The sequence below is a fragment of the Corvus brachyrhynchos genome, unplaced genomic scaffold, assembly GCF_000691975.1.
Source record: "Corvus brachyrhynchos isolate BGI_N302 unplaced genomic scaffold, ASM69197v1 scaffold17, whole genome shotgun sequence".
In the NCBI taxonomy this organism is placed as follows: Eukaryota; Metazoa; Chordata; class Aves; order Passeriformes; family Corvidae; genus Corvus; species Corvus brachyrhynchos.
In genome coordinates, this window is record NW_008240046.1 from 8800296 (window position 1) to 8811434 (window position 11139).

At 34.0% G+C, this 11139-nt stretch overlaps 1 protein-coding gene across 3 annotated transcripts in view; it reads right to left on the reverse strand.

Moving 5' to 3' along the window:
• Nucleotides 1-11139, reverse strand: part of SGCZ (sarcoglycan zeta) — a 258244-nt gene that overhangs the window by 36891 nt on the left and 210214 nt on the right. For all 3 annotated transcript variants that reach the window (XM_017744653.1, XM_017744654.1, XM_008641436.2), the window contains exon 6: nucleotides 1201-1273. In XM_017744653.1, the coding sequence (XP_017600142.1) occupies nucleotides 1201-1273 (73 nt within the window). The remainder of the gene's footprint in view (nucleotides 1-1200; nucleotides 1274-11139) is intronic.

An 11139-nucleotide genomic window follows, 5' to 3' on the forward strand; every position in this document is an offset into this window, starting at 1 on the left:
TGATTTCTGCTGAGCCTCCTCTGATTAGAGACGATATGACCTTGGTGATTGTTGCTAATAAATGCCTTTATAATTATTTTTCACAAAGGACTGACAGGAGTCATGGAAGTGGATAGAGATTTTTAAGACAGAAGTCCAGTGATCATGATCCTCTGGAAGACCCCAGAGCTATACATTACTTTAAAATGTTTAGTGTAAATAATCAAACACAATCATTTACTTCGCACACTCCACATACAATGGTCAAACTTGTCCACATGGACAGCTTCCTGCAAATGGTTTCCACAACATCATTATTGGCCAATGATCCTAAATGCCTTTGCAAATGTAAGGAAGAGCATTTAACTATGCTATTCTGTAGCAATTAATCATAAACACTTCTGGGCAGGTAAAGGGATAGTTATATAATGTTCAAAAAATCATAGTAGAATTGAATCAAAGTCTGTTCTGTTTCTCACCAGTTCTGCTGGGAGGAATACAAGGAAGGACCTTTGATTTTTTGTGATTCTCATTACTCATCCATATAAATCACAGATTAGTACTTAGCAGTGCACATACATGCACTTCAAAGAAAAGCTTTCACTTTAAACTTTTCTAAGTTTTCTTTCTCAATCTACAGATGCCTTAGTAAATTTTAAACTTGATCTTCTACTATCTACTGATTTCTCCACTTTTTCCACTATGTACAGAAAACTTTGGATTTTTTTCATTTAGAAATGGAGCCTCACTTGGTAATGAATTTTTGAAAAATGTGTGCGTAGTATTCAAAAAAAAAACCAACAACCCAGAAACACCACTAAATGTAAAAATCTGGGACTGTTTACTTTAACTTGACTTTTATATATTCTGTAACAGCTCATAAAAAATCAAACACCTGGTCTGATGCTATTGAACAATACTGTACACATTGGACCTTAAAATCACCTGAATATTCCAGTCTCTAGGGAAAACATATTTCTCAAGAGTTCTACTAGGGGACACAGGTCATATATAAAAAAGCACTGTATTTTTACATTTCATGTGATAGAACTTTGTGGGGTTTTTTTGACTAACTAGAACAAACTGGAGTCTTCCAGTGTTTTGGATATCTATGAGTCATTAAATAGGCAGTATATATATTACTACACAGATATTCTTCTTTTAATCCAGACAACTTTTGTTGAGAATGTTTGATTTTAAAACAATTCTTTGAACACCTACTTGAGGTCTTGGGAAGGTTCTGCTCTGATATGGGGTGTCTCCACAGAGTGCCCAAACACTGCCCCTTCTGTGCCTAAAATACATAAATAAAATACAGTACAATTACTTTGGAAAATAAAAACACATTGACATATATAACAACAAATTGACACTTTTAGGCCAAAACCTCTGATCAAATCCATTATTAATGAGTACAAATGTTTCTTCATGTTTACATTTTCATTTCTATATCAAAATCTGGACCAACATCCTGTGAAACTCTGGATTTCTGCTTACCAGTAGAAGAATTTCACATACAAATCTGAAACACTTACAGATCCAAATTTTTCAGCAATGGTTTGCCTGAATGTTTATCTCCATATTTTGGAGAACAGTTATTTTACAGAGAATGGAAATAATATCATAAATTTGTGTGACAAAAACACGGTAGAGAAATATATGCTGTATTTTACACTGTGGTTATTTTGATTACTTAAATTGACATGCCAAGCTGTTAGAAGTTTTGAAATAACAGTCAATTGCCTCAAGTTGCTAGCTCAATCTAGATATCTGACAGTTTCAGAGTTTCCTTCCATCAGATCTTTCTCATTGAATAATTTTATTCTCATGGAATGCGCTTTGGGTTGAGTGTTAGTAGTGGACGCTAAGGTATCTCCTACTAGGCATTTAAAATCCAGGCAAAGAAAATGGGTAACAATGTTCCAAAACAGAATTGCTTCTCTATTGAATTTTGATTTATATTACTAGGTCCAAGTTGAATTTGATAATTCCACAGTTTTCGTTAGATGACCAAGATTTTTCATGACAAACTCCTCTTCAATTAAAAAAATAGAATTCTGGTAAACATTCACTGAAGTTATTTGAAAAAAAAGACAGTTCTTTACATAATCAATTTAAAATGCATTTCTTGAAAGAAAATAAGGGGGGAGAAAACCACAAAAAAATAAATAATTGGGATTTTTGTTCTTTGTTAAAGTAATAGAAAACTCAAGAAATTTAAATGTAGGGAACAGCACTATAAAATCAGCATTTCTCTTAACTCTCACCTACAAGGACTGAACACATAAAAGTTATTTAAACCACTCAATTCACATTTAATAGGCAGAAATAGCCTCCCTGTGTTCTTAGGCGTTTGAAATCAGCCTTTCTTTCACTCCCTGAACAATCATCCTTGTTTACTGATTTATTCAATGCCAGTATTTTTGTCATCCACTTACATAAATTTTACTTTCCTTCTCTGAAGATGGTTTACTGGTCATTGTGTAATGCAAATAGCCTAGAACTACGGAGTGAAAGTCTTACCGACAGAGAACCTCCAGCAAAGGTGAAATAACTGAATAAAAATGTGTAAAACAGATAATGCATTTATCTTCTATCAAAATAAAGTCAAGGAAACTGTCTGGGATAACTATAGCTGATTACTAAATATTCTTGAATTAATTGCCATATTTCAACAGCAGAAGGTTTCTTTTGTTCTGAGACTTGAATTCTGAGTAAACCAAAAAATATACCTACAATATCTCACAGTAGATCTGTAAGAAGTGCTCAACAGAGGCACCACTCTAATTGCTACAATATTTTAAATACAATAAAATGTTTTCAATTTTTTAAATATTTAAATATTTTGCAAACTTTTTCATAAACTGCGAATGTCAAGGAAGGTAGCTATTAAATATTTTTGCAGTTAACCAATGATATTTAGTTTCCAATCCTTACCAGAATTTGAAAGCACAATGAGGTTATAAATGTTAAATTGATAAAATTGTTTTTTAAACTGGTTATAATTTTCTAAACTCCACCTTCATTAAAAGAAAAAAAAAAACCAAACCAAACCAAACCAACCAACCAACCAACCAAAACAAAAAAAACCCCAAACACCTCCTCAAAACCTTCATTGTAAAATGGTCAACTAGTATGGAGTATTGAAGACAGGAAGAGAAGATTTCTGAGCATAATGAATTAAAATCCTACTTTTTCATCTCCAGAAATCTATAACCTTTACAAATATTCTGGAAAAGAACATCGAAAACAACTTTATTACAATGCTGCTTTGAAGATCTCCCAAAAAACCTCAACATCAAGCTTTGCTGAGTGTTATGGAAAACCACAGGAGGAAAAAACCCAGAATTTCTTTTTTTCCAAATATTATTCCTAAATGTGCTGTGCAGAATCTGTTTTTTAAATTTGGCAATGACTTGTTGTTCTCTTTCCTTTAAAAGACTGGAATAGCATGTCTGTATAGCCAGGCCTTGTGTCACTCAAAATAAAGCTCATCCCCATCTATAATGAAACCCTCTGGGAGCTGAATATCCAAAATCAAAGAATGTGTTTCCAGATTCCACTCATCTCTTTCATCAGTAAAATGAAATGCTTTCTACAACTAAGGGCCCTTTATATTTTTGAAGGTGGCAATGGGCTATGAAGATGTAAATAACTGAGCAGAATGCAGAGTTGCCCCCAGTCTTGACCCTTATGAGAAGTATTTGAAAGAGCATTATCAATGCAAACATGCACAAAACTTCATTTTAGTATGAGTCAGACATTAAATCAATCAGAAGTGCCAAAGGTAATATCAGGCAAAGACTGATAATAGAAGTTAAATGACAGCTGGTTATAACCCAGCTTTAGTATTTCCTCACTTTCAGCATAATTTTTTTAAAAGACAAGGCATTTTTTCCCTAAGAAAATAGAATTTTGCAAAGAAAGACCAGGTTTTTCAATCAGACTGGAAATCCAGGCATGTAGAATTAAGGACAAACTGATATAATTAAATAAAATATAGTTAAGGTTAAACCAAACCAAATATGCTCCTTTTGCTATTTGAAGATGCAATCTTGGTAAGTTTTCTTCTTCTCATACAGCCTCAAAAGCAGAAGCATAACAGTTCTTGTGGTAAATGCTTTAACCTTAAAAAAAAAGCTTTCAACAAGTTCAATAATATCTCCAATTCCCTTTATTACGTTGTGGAATAAAAGCAGGCGCTTTCAGTTATCTTGGTTTTAGTAAGAAAGGTGAAAAAGATCAGCCAACCAGAATTTACTGACATGTTTCAAGCAGTTAAACAGCTGGATCAAGAAAAAAGAAAAGTGGTTGTACAGGAAATAAAAGAAATTGATCAGCGTTACTAAAAAATACAGAAGAAAAAACTGAATTTTTTTTTTCAATTTACTATATGCAAATCTGTAGTAATTTGATGGAAAGTTTAGACCATGTAGCTTAGTACTCTTAAGAAATGTTACTACGAACATACCTTCTAATGATATAACTAAATAAATAGAAGTATAAATCCAAATTCAAAATCCATAGCATTATTTTTTTAATGAATGAAATATACTTTAGGTATTTGATAAGTTACTGTGTTAAAACACTTATTTTTTACAGAAATAAGAGGAGCTTCTAATAACTGTTTTCCCAGACTTACAGAATCATAGCCAAGACCTACTTTGACATGAGTGAAATTCTAGTGAGAGATGAATAAATACAAAAAAAAGGTATAAAAAGAAAAGGCTCGAACCTTAAGACCCTTTCAAGTACAGCTCAAAGGAAGTAGTTAGGGAACTGAATTCAAAGGAACAAGAGTTAGAATGGATAACTATAAAAAGTGGTCCTTTTAGAGGAAATAAAATCACAAGTGCAAAGGATGTAAAATCAAAACTGTTAAGTGTAACTGAACAAAATTACTCACACCTTCAGCTTCCAGTGGAAGAGAATGAGTTAAGTAAAGACTTCACTAAGAAAGAAGCATCTCTGCAGCCAAATTACTGATGAAAGAATACCAGTTGTTATAGAGGTTGCTGGAGAAAACTCAGTAAACAACATGAGTCAGGTAAAAGGCTAAAAGTTCAATTCGGTATTTATAGAGAAACCTTTTTATGCATAGCTGATTTATAAGCACCAGACCCTTAAGACACTTCTTTGACACAGAGCAAATCAAAATTACCCTTTTGGTACAAGCAAAAACAGTCACACATTCCTTCTGAAACTGAACAATCTGAATTCAGAGAGACCAGTGCAAACTACTAATTTCTGCTCAACTTACTGGTTCCTGAAATTCAGCCTTTGGGAAACGAGAAATGTCATAAAAAAAATGGAAGTGCACTTGGTTCTGCATTATATTTGCTTCTGTATGTGTATGCTGAGGAAGTTTTTTTCATTTATTCAACCAGCAAATAATCCTTTCATACTTTATGAGCTTACATAACAAAATGGTACCGTTCAGTGGCTTTTTAAGCAACTAGGATGACAAGATTGAGCTGGGGTTTTGGTTGGTTGGTTGGGTTTTTTTTTTGATTGGTTTTTTTGGTGGGGCTTGTTGGAGTGTGGGGTATATTTTGTTTTGTTTTGTGAAAGGAATGCTGGCTGAGTTGATAAGGCAAGAACTAAAAGCTAATGAAGTATTTTGCTATGGGAAATGACCCACATATTGCCCTTATCCCACTCCTTCACTTCATTTGTGTAAGCAAATCACCTCACGATGGAATTGTGAACCAATTTGATGTGTAACAACTACATGGCATTGCAGCATCACAGACACAGCTCAGTTTTACCACCTTGGTCTTTCACTAGGTTTTTCAGAAACATCAAGAAACAGTTACTAAGATTATGCAAGTACTAGTTTGGGATACCAGTTTGTCCTCCAAGTTACAGACTTTAAAGAAGGGTTTGTAAAATATTCATTATTTTTGAAGCTTGCAATTTTACTTGTTGCACACTAATGAGTTAAGTTAAAGCACTGACAGATTTCAGAAAGAGGAATAAATAATCAATATTTTTTTACCATTGAAGAAACCTTAAAAACACAGACTACATGTTTGATGTTTGGAACTTTTACGTTTTAAAAATTTAATTGCAATAAAAAATAAAATTCTTAATTATTTTACCATGGGTACATAGATAAAATTTAAAAGGGTTTTTGTGAGCTTCGATAGCTGTTGTTCAGCACTAAGTCCTTGGAAGAGCTAATCACTGACAAACTGGAAAAAAACCCCAGAAACATTCAACTACACAAACCAACGATCATAAAAAGATTGCATAAAATACTTGTTCCTCCTTTTATAAAAGCCCGGTTATTACAGTTTATTTTGGGATGAGTAGGAATGCAGCTTCTGGCCTTCATGTTGGTTGTGCATCTCTTCAAGACTTCCAATTTTATAAGTTACTTGAAGTGTAATTTAACTAGGTACTTGTATTAAAAAGGTAGGATTCAACTGGATTTTTGCTATGGAGGTGTACATGACTAAAATGAAAGTAAGTGAGTTATTTTATGAAAACATGATTGATATGATTGCTGGCATTTCAATCTTGCAGAGTCCCTCAGCAGCAAAACTGACTAATGTTAAGTGGTGAAGGTTTCGGATATGACACTGATGCGGCCATATATATGAGGTATATTTTAGATAGAAAGCTGTAGTACAGCCTGACTAGATGCAGTCGTTTACTTATAAACTAAAGCATGTGTATTGAAATCTTCAGAGGTAAGCTGTTATTAAAAAGTAAATTCTAAAGGAAGTGATTTAGATTTATTACTCAAAGTCCTTGACTATGACTAATTTGATGCATATTTTCTGTATGGTAGCTTTACTAAAACAAGACTTCTACTAAGCCTTTTATTTAAATAAGAAGAACAAGTTCCCCAATAAATCAAAATTCAGCACTTTCAGTGTGCTAAATTTTGATCAAAGCAAATTGCATCTCCTGGAAATACTTGCAAAATTGCAACAGTCAGTATCTTCTTAAACAGCATTTTAGCTTATTAAGTAAAAACATTTGAAACATAACTTCCTACTGGTGGGCAGTTGAGATACCTCTTGTCTTGCAATGCAAATGAAACTGGATTGTGCCTATCTGTTCAGTTTCTTATCCATCTAATTGTTTGAGGGTTCACTTCTAAAATCTATGTTTGGCCACCACTTTATTTACTTTTCTGAAAAAGTAAATCTATTTGAATAAAATCTGGACTTAGAATAGCAGTAACATCATTCAATTAATAATTGGAAATGGCTATTCTAAATGCTCCCTCTGAGATGAAAAAGCCAATAAATGTAAATGAAACTGCTGAGAAGTCACATTAAATTTGAATAGTTCCTCAAAACATGAATGGAATTGAAATATATATAAAGGGTTTAGAGCAAAGAGATTTAAAAAAAATAATAATTTCTGTAATATCTTTTACTTTTTTCCCTATTATGTATAACAGATGGAGGTACACATGACAATAAAAATGATGAAATACAATAATTTTCTGCTTGAATTGATACAGCCTCCTTGAAACTTTACAACAGCTAAATATATGGATAGACTTAAAGCTTACATTGAGATTTCACAGTAAATAATTTCTAATACTCCCTCTCAAAATTCTTCATCTTTTCATATAGATGATAATCTGGACTTGCACTTTTCTTAAAGTTGTGTAAATGATTTTGGGTTAATAATAGTTCATCCAACACAAAAAGTGTACATGTCTACATTCCAAATATAGAATTTTAATTGATTATTTTCATATTTAATAAATCAAAAAGATCATATTTTCACTTTGTTGTAGTAGATAACCCTAGCTTTTGGAACACTCAGGCTTATGCTCCAATGAATTGTTAATGACTTTCAAAGCAGAGTTGTTTCCCTGATGAAAAATGAATTAATCAATGAATAAGAAGACTATCAAACAAGTCAGTAGCTTCATAACCAGGGGACTCACCTGGAATGTAAAAGAAGGGTACATAAACTTGGATATCCCAAGTACAAAATGAGAGAATGAGAAAATTGTTTCTCACACAGTTTCGAGAACAAACAGCAATAATTTCCCATTTTGAAGCTTTCTGAAAAATATAATGAACAGCTGCCTACCCACGAAACCTAGCCAGGAATGCCTATCCAACTTCACAGAATCACAGAATCACTAAGTTTGGAAAAGACCTCCAGGATCATCAAGTCCAGCCCTTAACTGATTGCTACTTTGACAATTAACCATAGCACTAATTGTCATGTCCAGTCATTTCTCGAATGCTTCCAGCGATGGTGCCTCCATCACTTCCCTGGGCAGCCCATTCAATGCTTGACCACCCTTTCAGTGGACAAATTCTTCCTGATGTCCAATCTGAACCTCCTCTGGTATAACTTGAGAACATTTCCTCTTGTCCTGTCACTAGTCACTGGGGAGAAGAGACCGACCTGCCCCTTACTACAACCCACTTTCTGGAAGTTGTAGAGAGTGATGAGGTCTTTCCCAAGCCTCCTTTACTCCAGGCTAAACAATCCCAGTTCTCTCAGCTGCTCCTCATAGTACTCATTCTCTAGACCCTGCACCATCTCTGTTGCCCTTCTCTGGACACTCTCAGTATCTTCTTGAAATGAAGGGCCCAGAACTGGACACAGGACTTGAGGTGTGGCCTCACCAGTGCACCAGGGGACCATCACTGCTGTGGTCCTGCTGGCCACACTATTTTTGATACAGGCAAGGATGCATCTGCTTCAAAATCTCTAAACCAAAATAATTTATCATTATCTTTTGATAAAAGTAAAGGGCATTTGCCCTCCAGTGATGACATTCCATAAATAAATAGTTTGATTTTGAAAAGTTAAAAGCTCAGAGGAATATTTCAGGAATGTCTACATTAAGTCTAGCCATCACATTAGTTGTCTAAGTTAGGAACACAGATTACTTATATTTTATCTCTAGCCAAAATGGAGAAATTGGCATCTCTAGAGAATAGTTACCAACTCTAAAGGACTGAGACTAGAGCAACAGTGCAGACAACCCAAGAACCTTGATGCTTTTGCTTTCAACATCTGACCAGCAGTTGATGATACGAATTTTATCTAAATTGGTAAAATCTTGTTTGGAAATATCACTTTAACCATATCAGAAGTCATCTAAGTTACTTACCCTTAGCATTTTAACTGCTTCATAGGGTACCATATTTACATTTTAAAGCTGAGTTCTCTGTGCCATATGGAAATGTGCATTAATTTCTGTTCTCTATTTTGCCATTACTGAAATGTACTGAAAAATTGTTATGAATATGTGATAATTACTGCTGCATGCATAAATTTTAGTAAATTGTTTTATTTATGCAAAGGAGGCCACAAAGCAGCAGGACAATTATCCAGATTTTTAAAATAGCTCTACTATAATATTTTTACTGTATTGGAATATGCACACCATTGATAAACTATAATAAAATATTTAGATAAGTGCATTCAGGCACCCTATAGTTCATCATATGCGAATATATAGCATGTATTTAAAAAGTCTTCAAATGCTTCCAAACACGTCTAAATAAATGCAAAAATGAAAATCTCTGACAAATCCTCACATGTATTTCCACAATGCTAAAATGGAGATATGTGTACATAATACATTTTGGTGCCTATTAGACCAAAATTTAACAAAAATACTAGTATCTCGAATTATTGAAAGTCTTTTTCTTTTTTTCAGATACAAGAAATAAAATGAAGCTATTATATCAAATCCTTACAAGGTTGTTAAAAGGTTTCCTTTTGATATTACCACTAGTGATTATAACCTATTATGAGTTTCTATTCCTGCTCTTTATTATGTTCTGGTTTTCTCTCTAGAAGTAAATTACACAGATGAATACAGCACATTTAAACCTGGCATTAGGTAAGTCTTTACTGCAGCTTTAAATGGAAATTCTGCAGCTGTGAGAGGGAGTGTGAATGTGCAACAGTAATTTTGTCACTTAATATTCTCACCTTCAAGTCTGTATAGCCATGAAGCAAGCCTTTTAATTTAGCAACAAAATGGAAGCAGATGTATTTCAAACCAATTAACTGCAATGACTGTAAACCACCAATGGTTGTGTTAGCAAACACGTGCCTATTTGTTATCTGTACTAATCACAGGAAAGACAGCCTTTTCTGCAGGAAAGGACAAGATACTAAAGCAAAGTGGAAGCTGGCTGAAATATACATCTTTTGCCAAAGACCCATATGTTTTTTTCAGGCAAGAACCACAAGAGACGTGCCACATACCTTGCAGATGCTGTAGGAAGAGGGTTTATGGCAGTAATTTACCACTAGATCTACCACTCCATTTTCAAGATGGGACTGAGCTGGGCACAGAGTAATTTATCAGTGCCAGTCTCAATAGTTACTTCTATGTCACCAAGGAGCAGTATCCTGGACTCAGACTACGACCACAATTCAGATTACTTGGCAAATCTTGCAACAGCCCAGCTCTGCCATGAGTCTTGTGGCAAAACCTTCGTCTAGTCTTTGCTCTTTTACTGTTTGTGAGTCAGGAGAGAGACTCAAAAATCACAGTCATCACTGCTGAAATACAACTATCATAAATTCACCTTTCACATACCTATCATAAATTCAGACTTTTAGGATTTAAGTGCTTTCCATTGCCTTGTTACATACCAAGGCATGTCTAGCTAAAACTAGAAAAGCAGGCTTTAATGCTACATGAAAATTCAGTATGGTCAGCTGCCAGAGAAACCTGTTATTCACATCCTCTTAAAGTACATTATGCTCAGGCCTTTTCAGAACAGAAGACTGAATCCTGGGCACCAAGATAGTCATGCCTAGGGAACAGAATGTCATATGATTTGACAGTCGTAACAAAATTAATTCTTTTGCTTTATCATTTTTAAGTTAAAAACACAGAAAAAATATATTTCCTTTGTCCAACTATCAACAAAAACCATTTTTAGTTTCAGAGATAGGTTAAGAGACAAAAAAGAAAATAGTTTTTATTTTGCCTTTTTTTCAGATCAGCTCTAAGAGGTATTTCTCTATATTATCCACTTAATAAACTGTCATGATGCTTACCACTCCAGCCTTTCAGCTTACACTGAAGAGAATGTGACTGGGAAGACCTCTATGCTTTTATTCTTAAACCTTCCAAAGGAATATACTTCTTTTAGATTTAATCTTCCTTGTCTTTTAGTCTCCCTCTGGCCTCCAGACATCTTA